The 17,599-nt window shown below is 45.0% G+C and overlaps 1 protein-coding gene across 5 annotated transcripts in view; it reads right to left on the bottom strand.

Moving 5' to 3' along the window:
- Nucleotides 1–17,349, bottom strand: part of RAPGEF5 (Rap guanine nucleotide exchange factor 5) — a 267,204-nt gene extending 249,855 nt beyond the window's left edge. For all 5 annotated transcript variants that reach the window (XM_019497877.2, XM_019497879.2, XM_019497878.2 and 2 more), the window contains exon 1: nt 17,149–17,349. In XM_019497877.2, coding sequence (XP_019353422.1) covers nt 17,149–17,325 — 177 coding nt within the window. In that variant the 5' untranslated portion in view covers nt 17,326–17,349. The remainder of the gene's footprint in view (nt 1–17,148) is intronic.
- Nucleotides 17,350–17,599: the final 250 nt, after the last annotated feature.

The raw sequence follows: 17,599 nt of genomic DNA, 5'->3' as shown, positions 1-17,599 counted from the left end.
TCAAAGCACCTGTTAAGATACCTTGGTTCCTAAAACTTTGAAATCTGAGACCAGTCCAATTCCAGTCCATTTTCTTTCATAAAATGACCATGATAGAGGCCCACAGCTAGGCTTTCCTTGCCTCAGGAGAAGAGAACAGGGGATTTCTATCAGGAACAAAATGGTTTGGCATAGAACTGCTATGCTATGAATCCACACCTTTCATGTATTTCTCTTACATAAGGTGAACAACACAGGTAGCTGGTTACAGGCAGCTTCCAGGCACCAGCTTGCTGGTAAAGAACAGCAAACCAGCCAAGATAAGGAAGGACTAGGTTTGAGCCCTGTAATTCCAAGAGATAATTAGATACCCAAGGTTTTATATAGCACTCTAAAAGATAAGTTTACATTACAGAATATCTTTAGTTATCTGAACCCCTTTGGAAAACACTCACCAAAAAGCCATTCAGATAAGAGGGATGACCCTGATCTCATTATAGTTTCACTTAACGTAGCTTCTGGTTGGTTTATCTTGCTAGATTCTCTTGTGATGCTGGCCCTGCTACTTTTGGCACATAGTACTAATTTCTGCTGCTGTGTGTTACCCAAGCACCAATCCACTGATTGTAGCTAGTTACTAGGACATGTGTAACAGTGTCAAATCAAGCATTTGTCATTCAGATAATCAAGGGTTAGAATAACCAAGAAGGTACCATACTACTTCAAGAGGAACTATAAAAACTACAAAAGTATAAACACCACACTTTTTGTTATCTTGAGATTATGGAGAGCTTGCTTTTAAAAAACAAAAAAAAACAAAAAAAAAACCCACACAGAACACTTCTGCTATTTATCAGTATTTTTCCATGATTAGCATAACGTAAAATTAAAAAAAAAAAAGCTATTATGCATAGTTTAAAATCTATGAACAGTAGGAGCAGGAATAGAGTCACTGGTTAAGCCAAGCAGAGGCTGTTAGCCTGTGAAATCAATTCAAAGAATTTTGAACTTATTTTATTGATTTAAGTCAAATTAAAAAGATGAAAATCATTCATAAAATGTACCAGATAGCAAATGTTTCAAGCAAAAAAAAGAGATGGATTTTTTTTAAAACTGGAAATGTGTATTTGTGTTTGGAAAGCGAGAGGAATAAGACGGCATCCAGTTTCTTTTAAAAAAACAAAACAAAACAAAACAAAAATCAATGGATTTGGACAAGTCATAAATAAGTATGTGGCAAAAAAAAAAAAAAGCATTATTGGTAGAACACACATGCACACAAGATTGCTATTGATATGTTCTGGCAATCTACAAAGTACGTCTCTTCATCAGTAAAATGTTCACTCTAGAAAATAAAGAAAAATACTGATTCATTGTCTAATGAATTAATTAGTGGTCAGAAGTCCCTCCTAAAGAATATCCAGTGAAAATGTAATTTATTAGAATAAAAGTATACTGTGCGATAAGTTAAATGTAAATAATTGCAATTAGCTTAACAGCTGCAGTTCAATCATTTTACAAGGTCAAATGTACCTAAAAAAAAATGCAACTATAATACTAACTTAATTTATATAATACTAATTCTACCTAACCAACATAAGAATGTCTATTAATGTGTGAGGTGGGGAGGGAAATCTCAACTTTTGCTACAAGGGCTTTAGAGTTTACTATCATTCGCCATCTTTACTTTCATTCTAGAATCTGATTCTGCCATTACTGGTAAGAATTCAAAGTGGTACCACATAGCCAGAGCATACCACACACATACACACCCTTTAGATACCAATGGCTTAGAAATTAAGCCATGAACACAGGAGGAACTCCAAAAGGCTCTTAACCATAGAAAAATAAGTCTGGGAGAGACTTCATGAGTTCATTTATTTCAGGGATGGGTAATTATTTCCACTTTATGGGTTGTGGTGAGGTGTCGAGGGCCGCACATATAAAATCTTTCAAAAGATATCATTTTGATAAAATATAGATAAAAACAAGTCATATACTAAAAATCAAACATCTACTATAACGTATTTTAAATTTAATCTCAAAATAATATATGTCCTAATTTATGTTTTTTGAGTAGTGTATATAGAGGCGATTGCCTAATAGCTCAAAATAAAGTCTTACTCTTGTATACTGTAGGGAAGGGCATGTGGGGGGGGGGAAAATATAGGAGGGAGGTTGGGGGCTGCCCACATGCCAGGTCCAGGAGCCCGGGGGGGGGGGCGGGGGGGCGGTCAAGGTAGGGGGGCCAGGGGTGCGTACAGCACAGCTCGCCTAGGCAGTGCAGTGCAGTGCAGGTGCGGTCACATCCCTTTGTCCAGCATGCAGCTGCCCCTTTGGTTCCCTACATGGAACTGGGCCCCACCCACACCCACCCAGGGCAGCCCATGTGCTCCCACCCATACTCACTCTGCACCTGCCAAACAGTACCGCCTCTGCCCGCAGGGCACAGCTTCTCAGTGGGGCTGCTCCCAGTGCAGCCACCTGGGTAATGCTCGGCTCCCCCCACCTCCAGCTCCTCCTCTTCCTCCTCCTGCCTCTGCTGGACCACTCCAGGCAACATCTAACACAGGGAAGCCATGGGGATGCATGCCAGGCCCCATGTGCCCAGGCCTGTCAATGGGGAAGCTGCAGCTGGGCAGCTCCTGCCCCAGTGCACAGGGCTCCAGCTGCAACTCCCAGCCACCTTCCACCCACTCCGACCTGGTGCGATGAACGGTCACCTGCAGGTAGCTGAGTGGGTGAAAGCTGGCTGGGAACCAAAGCTGGAGCTCCACACACTGGGGCAGGAGCTGCCCAACTGCAAGCCCCACCCACCCCCAGCCTGGCTGGGCATGTGATGTCTGGTACACATCCCCATGGCTTCCCCGCATTACCTGCTGCCTTGAACAGTGTAGCAGGAGCAGGAGGAGCCCAGACTGGAGGCAGCGGGAGCTGAGCAGTACCCAGGCAGCTGCAGCCACACCAGGAGCAGCCCTGCTGGGAAGCTGTACACACTGACCAGGACAGTGGACTGGCGCAGGCAGGTACACAGTGCAGGCTGCCCTGGGAAAAGAGTGGAAAGGGCTTGGCCCCATGTGGAGTGCCGCATGGGCAGTCATGGGCTGGATACAATCAATTGGTGGGTGCCTGCCCACAGGTCAGATCCAGTTACCTGTTGGCACTAAATATGGCCCACAGGCCATATTTTGCCCACCCCTGGTTTAGCTGAAGCCAGGATTATCTGGTCTAAACCCTTCCAAGCAAATGGTTATCTAGCCCACACTAAAAACATCCACAGATAGAAATTCCAAGACTTCTAAAGGTATTCTGTTCTATTATTTAACCCCATCCAGAGGTGGAAATTCTCTCTTAATAATTAACCTAATGCCTTGAATATTCATTCGTTTGCAGCACTAGAAGGTGCCTTAATAGTTTTTAGCACTACAGAAAAGATGAGCTCCATGGACGTGTACACATGTACAGAGGCCCCTTGGCTGAAGTGCTACAAAGTCACCATGGAGGCAATCAAAGTCATGCTCTCCAATTAGGGGGGTGATAGGCAACTTCTGACTTGCTTTGTTGCTCCCTTGCCTGTAAAAGAGATGTCATTGAGTCCGATCAGCAAACTGCCTACCTGTGGGGAAGGTGTGCAAGCTGTCTGGCAACTGCTGCTCCAATATGCTGTACCCACATATAAGCAACAGCTGTCAGAGAGCTCCTCCACTGCTCACAAGAGGAGGAAGAGGGTGGGGGCAAAGTGAGGGTCTATGGTTGACAGCTGATACCATTCTCAACAACAGCAGCTGCCCTCCCTGCTTCTGGTCCACTTCCAGGTCTGCTGCTGAGTGCACTGGGGAGCCCCCCATGCTTCTGGGGGACACTATGCACCCCATCATCGCAGCATTCATGAGCCCGTTACCTAGAGGCATGTAAAAACATATAAAAGCTGTCTCTATTTCCAAATCTCTCCAAATCAATTTGGAGGGTTCTGATTCGATTCAGAGAGATTAAAGGGTCCTCCAATTCAATTTGGATTTGGAGATTCAGCCACTAAATCAGACCAAATCTCCGCTGAATCGAATCGGGACCAAAGCTTCACATAGACCTAATTTTTACTGCTAGTCTCGGGACTTTTTTCCTCCCAATTTGTTCATGACTTTCTTGAAGTGGAGTGCCCAGAAAAGGCATACAGATCCAAGAAAAGCCTTAACAGTGTCATATAAGATAGAAAAAAAAAAAAAAAAAATCAGTTCCCCATGACTTGTATATTATACTTGAAGAATTTGGGGAAATGGGGCTACAGAGCTTGTGCAGTCTCTGTGGAGAGTTGTGCAATAAACAGCTCTGAAAAGTCCAGCCTGGAGGGGCTGGGATGGCAAGATAGGAGCACTGCTACTGGAACCACAATTACATAGGTTTATATTTTTATGATCTGTGTTACAGCAGAGGTCATAGGTCACATTAAACATCAGGCTCCGCTGTAAAACACATATAATAAGAAAGTCCCTGTCCCAAGGGAACAAGAGAGGAGAGACACATGAAGCCAGATTCTACTCCAATGTAATTCCATAAGTGAACCCTGGCACCTAAAGAAATTCTATTCCACACTGCTCTAATCTCTGAAAAACTGCAAAATGGTAAGTGAGTGTTCCTTGCTGCTTTTTTGTGACTCAATCTTAAAGGTCAGGTGATGGTACATTACAGAAGTACACACTTCAAGAGAATTTCAGGAACTTGAACAGTATGGAATAGGTGCCTAATTCCACTTAGATGCCTAACAAATAGAAAAAAAATTGGACCACGGAGCTGAAGGTCATACAACAGGTCAGAACCAAGGCAGTGCACTGAACTAAACTTTCTTTTTTTAAACAATGGTTATGACTCCTATTCCAGCCAGAGGCAAGACTGAAAACAACTGAGGAACTGTAGGATTGTCCATACCTTGTATAATGACATGGATTGTGCATAAGTGTGAGCACACATGGGTTGTACCAAGCAAGTTTACCAGCTTTTACACTGGAGCTAGTTTCTGCAAGCTCATCATGCTGAGTGATACAGCAGTGGTAACCAAGCTACATCTTTATCATTTTATCTAAATTCAAACAAGCTTCCAGTGAACAATCCAAACAAAAAAAATAATACATCTGAAGATATGGAAAATTGTTTCCAATAAGCAAATGACTTCCTTGCATGTGAAATATCACTTTAGTTATTAAAGTGAATATAATTGTGGGAGGACCTTTTGTGTTATTACAATGACTTTCCATCTGTTCAGTAAAGAAAAACTGTAAATTCTGCCTTGCTTTGTTCAAAAAAAGCGCAGCTATTATCCCCTATTTTCAACATTATCATTAGCACAAAAGTGTTCATCGTGCTTTGCAATTTCCTGAAGATATAGAATTACTAATGTATTTCCAGTTCAGAATTTAACTTTAATTGTTCATAGGACATTAAACTTAAACCTTAGCATACTTTGTTATAAAAATGCAATATAATCTTCTCAATTCACAGTAGATTTCCCAGAAGCTAGTCTGAATGAACAAGTATTGCAGATTTGCAAGTTATCAAACAAACTAAAATAAATAAATAAATAAATAAATGCTGCTACTCTTCAGAGTATACTTAGTTAGTTTTTAACCTAATTTAAGGGATACAAGAAGCTCAGAACTGAAATGAAACCAACCAACCAAGCTTTTCCAAAACAAAAAACAAGCCACGCAAACAAGAAAACCAAAAAACCCCAGACAAATTGAAATCAAAAGGAAAGTAATGGAGTATTTCTATGGAAACATATTGTATTTTCCTATACCAAATACTTCCCTAGCTGGTTCCCAGAACACATAGTGCAACACCATGTATGATGAACCCATAGTTGATATCAAGCAGAAACAGATGCTGAAACAAAAATGAAACTAACTATATTATTTTATTGTATCTTTGTTTATCTGACAAAGTGGAAAGTAAGCAAATGCATAGCATTCTCTCAGTTTTACTAATAGAAGCTGTTAGTAAAAACAAAAGATGACTGCTTATAAAAAAAAAAAAAAACATATTAAGGACTTAAATTTTCTGAAGGTATATCGCTTAAGGCAGATCATCAGTGTGAGAAGAAAGGTGGAAGACAAAATTGAGTTGATACTGCCACTGTATCTTGCTGTATTCTGGTCCAACCAGATACAGAGCAGGGTTGGCTTTATCGGTATGTGGGAGAAGGTATACTCTAGAACTAGGGGTGAACCAATAGAGATTTTGGGGGCCAAAAGCAATAGCCAATTTTTAAAGGAGGCATATCAGCTGATACTGATCTGATTTCCTATACGGAGCCTGGCAACTTGAAGAGCAGTGTCTGGCTGGTAAGTCTGCTGTGGTGGAAGGGAAGCAGAATGGGTGGGCAGATCAAGGCCCTTGCAGTGAGGGAGGGAGTAGGGCGTGGGGCAGAGCCACGGTTCGTCCAGGGGGCACAAGGGGAGGGGTCCCCGCTACTGCACACACTCCAGGGGGCATGGGGGGGGCCTGTGCCCCCCAGCTCTGCATAGGGTGGGGCAGGCTGTAATGTCACTGGGAGAGGAGCTATGGGAGGAGCTGCAGCCACCCCAAAATTTGCCATAGGCCCCCCAATCCCCTCTTCTAGCACCACCACCACCCCCCACACTGAGTGCAGCCCCAGGCCAGGCTCCCCGCCCAGTCAGTAATGGTAAACAACAGTCGATGAGAAATTGAGGGTTAACAGTGATCATCAAGTCCAAGAAGTTGGGGAACCACTGTCTTATATTATGGTTAACCTACACTATTATGACTTCCCATAGAAGTAATACAACTAGCAATAATTATAAAGTAGTCTCCATCTCTCGTACTGACTTTGAAAGAACTCGTTAAAAAAACCAAAAACAAATATATAGACACTGAAGTTATCCAAGCTCTGTTAGGGTCATTAATCCTCAGGAATTTTATCCATTACCCAACACTTCACATCACCAATCATAACACTGACAAATTAAAATATATTCTGAAAGATTATCCTCTTGATGACATACATTTAGTTGGAATATATAATAAGCCTGATTACAAAAGGATAAATTCAGGGCTATTTAAGTCGGGTTTTTTAGTTGTGTAATATAGGAGAAAATGAATGCTATTTGAATTTACTGAGTGGAACCTCCACAAGAGGAAAATTCAGGCTTTAAAGAAAATATCACTAATATTAATCAGACCACTTCTGTATAATGCTGACAGCTACAACTTTCACCTCGTTGTGCCAGCCCTGTATTTTACTTTCTGTATTGATTTCAGTCAGTGTTTTTCCAGAGAACACATTATTGTAACTTACTTCTTTCATTAGCAAAAAGAAAACATTACAGAAAGAGAAAAATAATTATTTCAGAGTTAACATGGCACTTATAAACATAAAAGATTGAAAACAACATTCATTTCTCTATTCTAATTGTTTTTCCCCCAATAATTACAGTGATATAAAAAGTAAGAGCATGACAAAGATACTGGCTGATGACACCAAGTTAGGAGGCCTCATTAATACTGGAAAGAGTTGAAGTATCATACAGGAAGAACTTGATCTATTTGAGGACTGGGGAATAGAAATGAGGAAATTTAATAGTTCAGAAAATAGGGTTATATACTGTGGCAGTAATAAGTGAGAATTTCTACAATACGCTAAAGAGCTCATAGTATGAAATAACTGAGGGGAAAGAAAAAAAAGACAAATGTACACATCAACACAGCGTGACTATGAGCCACCAACATGGTTTAGCCAAGAAAAAGGCAAATGCAATCCTAGACTGTATCAGCAGAGTTATTTCCAGTACAGACATGGTGTTATTGGTGCTATTGTGGAAACCCCTGGTGGGAATTTATCTACAATACTATATCTAATTCTCACCATCCATGAGCAAGAAAGATGAACTCAAACTGGAAAGGAGCCACAGAAGGGTTGCTACGATTACAAAAGGAGAGGAGAGCCTATTTTACAAGGAGGCATATTTAAAAAAAAAAAGAAAAAGAAAATCAGAAGTGGAGAGCATACCTGGGAAGAGAAAGAATTACTCAAGCTAAAGGACAACATCAGCCAAGGATCAAATAGATATTAAACCGCCATGAATACATTTAATTTGGGATTTAGGAGTCAGTTTTTAAGCAGCCAAGTGGTTCTAGAACATTCTTCCATGAAGACTAAGTGGGAGGAACGGGCCCCAACTCCCTTTAAATAGGCAATTGATCAGTCTATGATAGGGATTATAGGAAATGCTTGCCTGCAAAAAGTAAGGGACTAGACCAGGGGCAGGCAAAGTCTGACCTGCGGGTCGGATCTGGCCAGAATTGGACTCCTTTTCCCAGCATCCCCTGCCCGTGTGGCTGGGACTGGTTTCCATGAAGACCATAGCAGCAGCTGCCCTATGATAGCACAGGGCTGGGGCTTCCATGGAGACCAGCCCCAGCAGTACTGGCAGGGCACACAGCAGGGCGTGGAGCTGCTCTGCACAGGGCTGGGATCTTGCAGCGGTGACAGTGTGGTCCAGAACTGGGGCAGAGCCATCATCTGCAGCTTGCATGCTCTGGGCAGAGGTGTGCAGGCAGCAGATCGTGGCTCTCCCCCCACTCCAGACCACGGTGTCACCACTGAAAGGGGCTGGGGAAGATCTGCAATGTGCTGCCTGCGCACCCCTACCCAGAGCGTGCAGGCTGGAGATCGTGGCTCTGCCCCACCTCTGGACCACGCTGTCACTGCCGCAAGATCCCAGCCTGGCTTTAAAGCAGCTCCACTCCCTGCTGTGCACCCTGCCAGCGCTGCTGGGGTCAGTCTCCATGGAAACCCCACCCCCACACTAGCTCAGCGTAGCTTCTGCTGGGGTCCCCATGGAATGTGGACTCCATTTCCCAGCAGCCCCTGCCCGGCTGCTGACCAGATCCACCATTTTGCCCACCCCAGACTAGACTCAATGACCCAAGTCACTCACAGGCCAATATTTTTATAAAACACACTGCAAATTTCTGTTGCATGTTCAGCATTTGTTCAATGTGCATAACAGGATGATTGCACTAGGAACTCCACATATGAACAAAGACAATCTATGCCCTAGAGATTCATAATCTGAATGGAGTAATCTTAGTTTTAACCTAAGCGAGGCAGGACAAACACCATTTTTTTTTTTAATTTCAGTTAAACACAGTATCCAAGTAAGAAAATTCGTACAAAGCCAGAGACAGTCCTAGCAGGGTGCGGGGCCCAGGGCAAATCAGCCTGTGCAGAGCCTGGACACGAAGAAGCCGGCAGTGGGGGAGGGAGGGCTGGCCAATGGCCAGATGCAAAGCTGGCAGTGGCACAGAGTCACCAGCACTAGAAGGAGCTGTGGCTGGTCCACCGGTTCCACAGGGCCCCCCAAAGCATGGGGCCCGGGGTGATCGCCCCAGTTCACGCCCCCCCCAGGGACAGCCCTGCACAAAGCTAGAATTCTCTTTCCACAATACGTATGTAAGTGCCAATTCAATTGGTGGTGTACAAAGCACAAAATAAAGAAAGTCAGTATCCCAAAACCAACGCAGAACCCTCTGAACCAGCATTGCAAGCATTAGGTATAAAACAGTAATGCTCCCCATGAAAGTCGTCTTTTCAACCTCCATTCAGACTCTTAATGAGACTAAAGTAATTTCCATTCCCCTGTAGTTGTTGGATTGGACCATAGATAATTAAATGAGATGCATTCCAACGTCCAGAGGAAGAATGATGTTCTACCATTTCATATTTTAAGGCAATTACATTTTTCTTCTATTCTCTCCATTCACCAACAAGGAAAACAATGAATAATTCAGTGAATTAAACATGGGCCCAAGTTATACTCTTTATGCACCTGAAGCTGCAAAGCATTTGGCACCTCACAGAATCAGCTCCTACTACCCAATTACAGGAGGAAGGGCTTCAGTTGACTGATGGTGAAAGGCAGGACTGAACCATGTCTATCTCAACTTGTTTAAAGTCAAAGAAGAAATATCTTGAACATTTTGTTTTCTTCAGTCCTTAAGAAGCCTTTATACAGAATCCTCAGCTGGTTTTAACACACATTCAGACAAATAAGAGGTTAAAGGAACCTCACTGGTTTCAGAAAGGCTCCTACTTCAGTAGGGATGCATATCGGTAAACTTCAGTTATGGGTCTGTTACAGCAAAATGTGCCATACTCGCGTGTGCTGCGATTTGAGGACTCTGTGTAGTTTATGGTTTCTGCTTGGTTTATGATTTCTTTCTGTGTCTGTCAAATTGGAAACTACATTTTGATTGTAAAACTGGTCTTGGCCATCCTCCTGTCTTTTATTCTCCATCTTGGACAAAAGTTTCTAAAGGGCATTGTTAGCCCTGTGTCATTGACAAAGTGCTATAATGTAATGTAATCACCTCATACAATAGTTCACTCCTCCTGAAGAGAACTGGGTTGTCCAAGAGGTTGCCTTTGCAACAAAGTCACTTAATTGGAGTCTGTCATCACCGGATGGTAGCTGATAAGGCAATCACCCAAAAGAGGAGCTGTAAAGTTATAAAAGGGCAGGAGTTCAGCCCTCTCTTCTTTGGCTATCTTCAGCTGCTAAAGCTAAGGGGGAGCTTTCTGCCTGTGGGGTCCAAGGGAAAGGAGCTGGAATACCGAGCACCAAATTTAAGACTTGTTTTAAAGTGATACTTTATTCTTTAATAACACTGGTTTATTTAAGTAGCATAGCAAAATCCATTGCTTACAACTATCAAAGGTCTCCTGAATACAGGTTTCCCTCATTTTATGCAGTACATGCATTCCTGGAAAACAGTGCATAACTTGAATTCGCATACAGGGAACCCACTTTACAATGTAACAAATAGGGATAGATTCCAAGTTCTCAACTGTACTGACCCCCAGACCCATATCTACCACTTTTTCAAGACAGTTTTGGTACTGACCAACAGCAGACAGTACACACAAGCGCGTTGCTGGTGAATATTATTGTAATGGGGATGGCAACTACAGAAACACGTGTTGCAGACAAGAAGCGAAGAGCACAGATCCACACAGGAAACTATATGTTGGTGCATGTCACTCGTGCAAAAAGCAGCTGACTGTGGGCTCTCACCACACAAATCTTATAATAGTGAAATTACCTCACATATAATTAATTTTTGGTATAAAAAGGGTCCTTGCATAGGAGTGAATTTGCACATACAGAACCCACGTAAAGTGAGGGAAGCCTGTAATTATAGGGCCATGTTACACTGTGAGCTGCACAAATATTGATGGGTGTTAGTGGCAGCTTGAGTCTGGAATAGTCACATGTTCAGGCCAGCAGGGGCCTGGAGGACTGAAAAGTAAAAATACCACCATGCCCCAATTCTGGGCTTCCCTCCTGCCCTCCCCCAGGGCTCCCCCCTTCCCCTCAGGGTTCCTTCCTGCCCCCACTTGTGGCTGCCTGCGTCATCTGTCCCAGGGGAGCAGGCAGGGAAGTATTAGCCTGCCTGCCCCTCCCCACCCCACTATTGCTACTGCCCTGCTGTTGCTCCTCTCCAGGCTGAGCCTGGCCCCCGCATGGTGGCAGTGGCCAGGCAGGCAGGTTAATACTTCCCTGCCTGCTCCCCTTCAATAAACAGCACAGGCAGCCACAAGCCAAGAGGGAGGGGGGCAGTGAGCAGGGATCTGGGGTTCTGGCAGGAGGGGAAGTGGGCTCCAGCAGGGGAGATGGAGCAGGTGTAGTGTTTATACTAAGTTGCAGCCTAGAGTAGCTACGCCTTAGTGTAACAGGAGCTGGGTAACATGGATCAGAGATAATCCTGTCCTAGAGTGGCATAAATTTGAACCACCTAATGAGTGCTTAAAACTCATTTCAGGTGTTAATGCATGGATAATATACATGTTAAGAGTTCCAAGAGCCACCCAAAATTACCAGGTAACAGGGCCCATATTATAAATTGGAAAGCCCACATGTAAGATCCTAGGAAATGGCACATCTAAGTTATGTGAAAGTCAGAGGAATCAAGACAGGACTGTGGTGACAGACCCATCTCTAAACAGGAGAGTCTGCATCCCCAGAATGAGCTTAAGAGACCCCAGCACAGTAGCTTTGCCTGCGGTTTTTTCAGCCCCCGGAGTCTGAATGCTGGAATGGGTGTGCTCCCTGAAGTTATACTAGCTGGAATCCCTGGGAACACCTCTGTTCCAACAGCCACCAAAATTAATCTAAATTAAGGTCCATATCAGTAATTTTCCTAGATTTGTCTGGCCCACTGAAACAATTCAGAAATGGTTAGAAAAAAAAAAAAAAAAAAGGCTTCTGCATCTCTAAATTCTACAACTCTAAGAAGTCAGACAAATCCTACATATGCAGATTCTGTACAGATCAGGCTTTTTTTTTTTTTTTTTGCCAATTTTTGGCCCTTGAACTGAGGAGAGAATTAATATTTTATAACCATAGTAAAAGTAATCCTAAAGAAGTTCTCAGACATTCCTGTCACAGATTCCAAGTCTGAAATCAGTCCTTAATATATTCCATTTCCGTAATGGGGTACTGACAAGACTAACAGATTTAAGGGATATAAATATGATTGACTTCATTTATTTGCAAAAAATCTATGCCATTATTTATATGCTTCCCTCCCTCTCTAATACTTCAGTCCTTAAGAAAACAATTCTATTAGCTTTCACTGCTAAACAACGTTAAAATAACTGGAGTCACCTCAACACTTTATATTGTGCTTTTACTATTTACAGTTCTCAAGGCACAGATGTCTCATTATCCCTGTTGTACAAATGAAAAAAACAAGTAATTTTCCTGAGGTTACCAAGCAAGTCAACATGACAGCCAGGAAAAGAACACAGATCTTAGGCCTCCAAGATTTCAGTGGTTCATTGTTGGCTGCAGAATATTCAGCAACCGTCCTGATAAAAAGAGTTGGTCAAATAATATTTTTTAGCTTAGTGTTTGGCTAGAATAAAAATCCAGTTCAGGTCAAACCAGCCATTGGTGTTTTGATTAAATTAAATAAAAATGTCATTTGGGGTGAATGAAACAATCCAAAATGTTCTGTTTCATTTGCAGTTATTTAATGCTTTGTAGCCTTATTTTCCCTTTGGGGGAGTTATTTAGCCTTTTTATTTAACCTCTCTGTTAATTAACATTCATTTTTTAAACAAAAATGACATTACATTTTAAAACAAATATCTGAAGAGTTCAATTACAGAAATGTTGAAATAAAATACTTAATATTTCCAAAATTAAATACGTAGAAGTTTTTCCTCCCAAATTATTCCTCCAAAATTATTCGCTTAATCAGATGCAAATTTGTTACTAGTTTAGGTCACGCTATTTCTCAGCAAACTAATTCTACTGATGAGGTTGGACCATCCACAAATTCACACGCAAAAAAACCCACCCGCTCCACCACCTACCTCCCCACCCCCAGCATCATATATAGCTATTCCCTGGCCATAGAGAAAAGTGCAAGTAGCATCTTTGCAGGTGATTTACTCTCAGCTCACACAATGACTCTGTGAAACTCCATCCCTGAAGAATCCTAGCAGAATACTGCAAGGAATATTCTTCACAGATCCCAGAGATTCCAAAGAATAGTGCCACTCCCAACACTACCATTTGCCTTGAGTCTAGAGATCCTAACAGAGATCCACTACTGCACAGCATCATGACTTGCCTTTCGGTGGCCACTTGGATATCACTAACGCCCTACAACTTAAGGTGCAGCAGCAGCAGCTGTCCTTGCCTCAAGGAAATTCCCTGTAGATCCAAGATCCATCAGGGTGTTTAAGGGATGGACTTCCACATCTACCACATTCATTCTCACTTATCACCAGGATAGGCAGTTCAAGAAATCTCAGCAGTCTTTCCTACCCAGAGCAGGGTGGCTGGACCCAATGATCCCACGAGGTCCCTTCCAGCCCTAAATCTCTGTGACTTTCTGGTGGTATGCAACTATTACACAAGAAAACACATGCAGGAGCTGAATGAGGACAGTCTGGGACAAGATGATACGGACCTGCAGATAGTGTGAAAAAATAGCCACAAGGTATAAAATGCCCCCAAAGTTCTCCTTGGGGTGTTAACTCTGTCACAACCCAAGGGTGTGATTTGATGTGTGCGCGCTTCGGCACTGCTAAATTATTTCCCGCCACTCGGAGCTTTCTTTGCAGGGTGCATTTCTTAGTTGCAAAGAGAAGTGCACGGTGCAAAGGAGTTCCCGCCACCCGCATGCAAATTTGTGTCCCACTATTGGCCAGTTCTAAATTATTCCCACGTGGAGGCTAGTGATTGGCTTGCTAGCCGTATAAGAGGTTTGAGCGGTTTCCACCCAAGTTGGAGGACTTCACGTCTTGTGAAGACCTCTAAGCGCTGCGGAGCCTATCGGACCCAGCGTGTACCTTGAGAAGGCTATAGGGGTCTGATCAACCTCTGGCCTCTCCCCGTCGCCGAACGATCCCTCGACGAACCCCTTCCCTGCGTGCAAGTTCCACGGAGCCTAGCAAACTTTGTGCGAGTGTATCCAGAGCTCTTTCTCCGAGTTGTTTTCTTCGGTTGACACGATGGGCTCGCGTGTTTAGAGCCTTCAAACGGATTGGGCTAGAGGTTCGCATGGAAGGAACTCTTGTCCACTTCTCTTCTTTTCTGTCTGTAACTGCAACTCGAGCAAGTTTTCCTGCCTGCGCTGCGACCATCTTCGGTGTAAGTAAAATAATCTTTAATCAACTGCTAAGCGTCCGTGCCTAATTCTAGTCCGCCGGCCCGCATTCCCTGACCCACGTGCCAGGGCTGCTGGCCACAGCCCGCCACGTGCCCCCGAGACCCTGGGACCGCTCCTGGCCCGCACAAACTCACATGCCCAAATGTAAGTGTTCATACTGCTATTTCAGTGGTTATTAAAATGTTCAGGAGGAGTCATGTTAATAGACCTGTGAACAGCTTCTCACTATGTTCTCATGAATGGGCAGGATTAAGCCAGTTAGCTCTGCAGTTAATTCCTCAAGCAGTTTGTTTTCCACAGAACAAACTTCAGGCACTAACAAGACAATTAAAACAGATCAAAATCCTTTGTCCTCTCCAAACACTAGAAGCCTACCTTTCACAGCTTCTTCCCCAATGCAACAGACTGGCTCCTCCTTGCAACAAACTGTTCCCTCAGAGTTTACTTTTCCTTTCTTTGCTGGGAGGTTTTTAAATTTCCAATGACCCTCCCTAGTTAGCAGAATGCTCCACAGCTGTACTCCCTTCAACAGGGCTGGCTGCCCTTCAGTGGCGATGCTTGGAGGTGCGAGGGGGTGCATGTGCACCCCCTGAGAGCACTAGTGCACCCCCTGACAGGCCACGCTCCCCAGTTAGGCAATGGGCAGGTGGGAGTGCCGGTGCCCCCCCTGCAAGTGCCGACCAGGGAGTGGGAGCACCGGATGTAGCACCGCAGCCGCTTTCCCCCCCAGTCGGCAAGATCGCTACTGGGAGTGTCGCCCCCCCCAGTGGTCAGACAGGTTGCTGGGGGGCACGTGCCCCCCCTGACTAAGGTGGCACCAGTCCCCCATGCTGCCCTTTCTTAAGGGGACTGAGCACCCCATTATAAGCATTTTATTCTAAAAGTATGGAATTTTTTAAGTTAAGGTAGTTTTCATTTTGGAAGTGAAATAAACTACCCTGAATTACAGCATTTTAACTATTTCATGTAGCTTTGTTAATCTGAATTAATTTTTCCGAGTGTCTGTGGGTAGAGAAACCCCAAGAACGGAAGTGGATTAAACCAGTAAGGTATCTCTATTCTGGAAAAGAATCATAAAATCATAGAAAATTAGGGTTGGAAGAGGGCATCTCGTCCAACCCCCTGCTTAAAGCAGGAACATCCCCAACTAGAATATCCCAGCCAAAGCTTTGTTTAGATGTGTCTTCACCTCCAAAGATGGTGATCCACCACCTCTCTGGGTAACCTGTTCCAGCATTTTACTACCCTCCTAGTGAGAAAATTCTTCCTAACCTAAACTTCTCTACCTGCAACTTGAGACCGTTGCTCCTTGTTCTGTCATCTGCCACCACTGAGAACAGTCCAGCTCCATTCTCTTTTGAACCCCCTTCAGTAGCTGAAGGCTGCTAAAAATGTTCACACAGAGTTCATCAGAAATTGACTGTTAAAGCAGAACAGCTATCTTAATCCTATTTGAATATCCTTAATTTCAACCTACACTTAGTGCTACATTCACACCCTACGCTATTTCTCGACAGCTTTATTATCTCAGAGAACGGACTTTGGGAAGCTACCGCACTTTACACCATGGTATGAATTTAAGGTGTATTAGCAATTCTACATCAACTCTTCACATTGATCCTCTTTGGGCCTGCTACACATTCAAATTAAAGCTGAACAGAAATCAGCTAGAATTGTTACATATTTTCAAGCACTAACTTTGTAGCTGGTTGGCTCTTTCTATGGCTGCACAGTCATTTTATGGCATGACAGTTACCTTTGCCAGGCTAAAATTTTTTGCACGATTAACCAGTTAATTGCAAAAAATATACAGAATGCAGTCATCAGAGAAAACTACCATTCTCCACTTTCAAAGATGAGTCCAAAGTCCCCAAAGAAGATTGCAATGTCCCTCTCCCCTCCACCCTGCACCTTAGATTCTCATCCCTAAATCTGTGTCACAGGGGTGGGAACAGCTGGTTAAGGAATGGGAGAAACAGATGTCCAACTCCCTAGAGACCGCTACTTAAAAATAATTTTCTGAATGCCTTTGAAGGACTCAGTCAGGTTTTCCACCTTCGGGAAGAAACAAGCAAGGTGACAGAACACGTCCCTTCATGCACGTCGCAGCTTCTAGCGCTCGCGCTGCAGAACCACCAACAAAGCTGCTCTGCCTTGAAACCCAGTCCTTCCCACGGCAGGCCAGCCCCCGATGCCTGGCACCCAGCCCCGGCCCACCTGGCTTCCTTGCCCCTGGCAGGAACAGGCACGTGCGGCGCCGGCCAGCAAGGAAAGGGGCACGGCGTGGCTGGCCCACCCCACGGCGGGGCGGGAGTTTTTTGGCTCTACTTTGTGGGGTGCGAAGCAAGAAGAGGCCGGGGCTTGCTAGGGGCCTGGCTCTGCAGCACCTCCCAGAGGAGGGCCGGCGGCACCGGGGCGGCGGGACACGCTGCTCCTCCCCGCCCCGCGGCCACGCCGAGCGCGGGCACTCACCCGACCCGCGGAGCCCTTCCTCCGCAGCGTCAGTCCGCTCCGCAACAGCGCCGGCAGCTCCCGCAGCTTCTGCCGCAGCTGCACTTGCTGCTCGGGGTCCCTGGCGCCGGGGCCGCGGCTCGAGACGGGCTCCGCGCCAGCACACGGCGGCTGCATCCTTCCGCAGCCCACGGCCATACCCGCACCTTTGGGCGGGGCGGGGCGGGGCGGGGCGGGCCCGGGGCGGAGCTGCTGTCACGCCGCCTCCCGCCTCCCCGCGCACCTCTGCCCGCCCCGCCCCGCCGGACCTGAGCCCGCAGGTGCCGGCCCCCCAGTGCCCCGGCCCGGCTGTGCGCTGCGCCCCGAGGGGGCGGCCGAGCCCGAGCGCAGGTGGCGGGGCGGCTGCGAGCGGCGAAGCCCTGGTCGCTGCTTTGCTTTCGGTTTCCAGCCGCCTCCGGCCTGGGCCGCGCGG

The sequence above is a fragment of the Alligator mississippiensis genome, chromosome 5, assembly GCF_030867095.1.
Source record: "Alligator mississippiensis isolate rAllMis1 chromosome 5, rAllMis1, whole genome shotgun sequence".
NCBI lineage: Eukaryota > Metazoa > Chordata > Crocodylia > Alligatoridae > Alligator > Alligator mississippiensis.
Note: the sequence above shows the minus strand (reverse complement) of the source record. Positions and strands in the feature narration are given on the sequence as shown.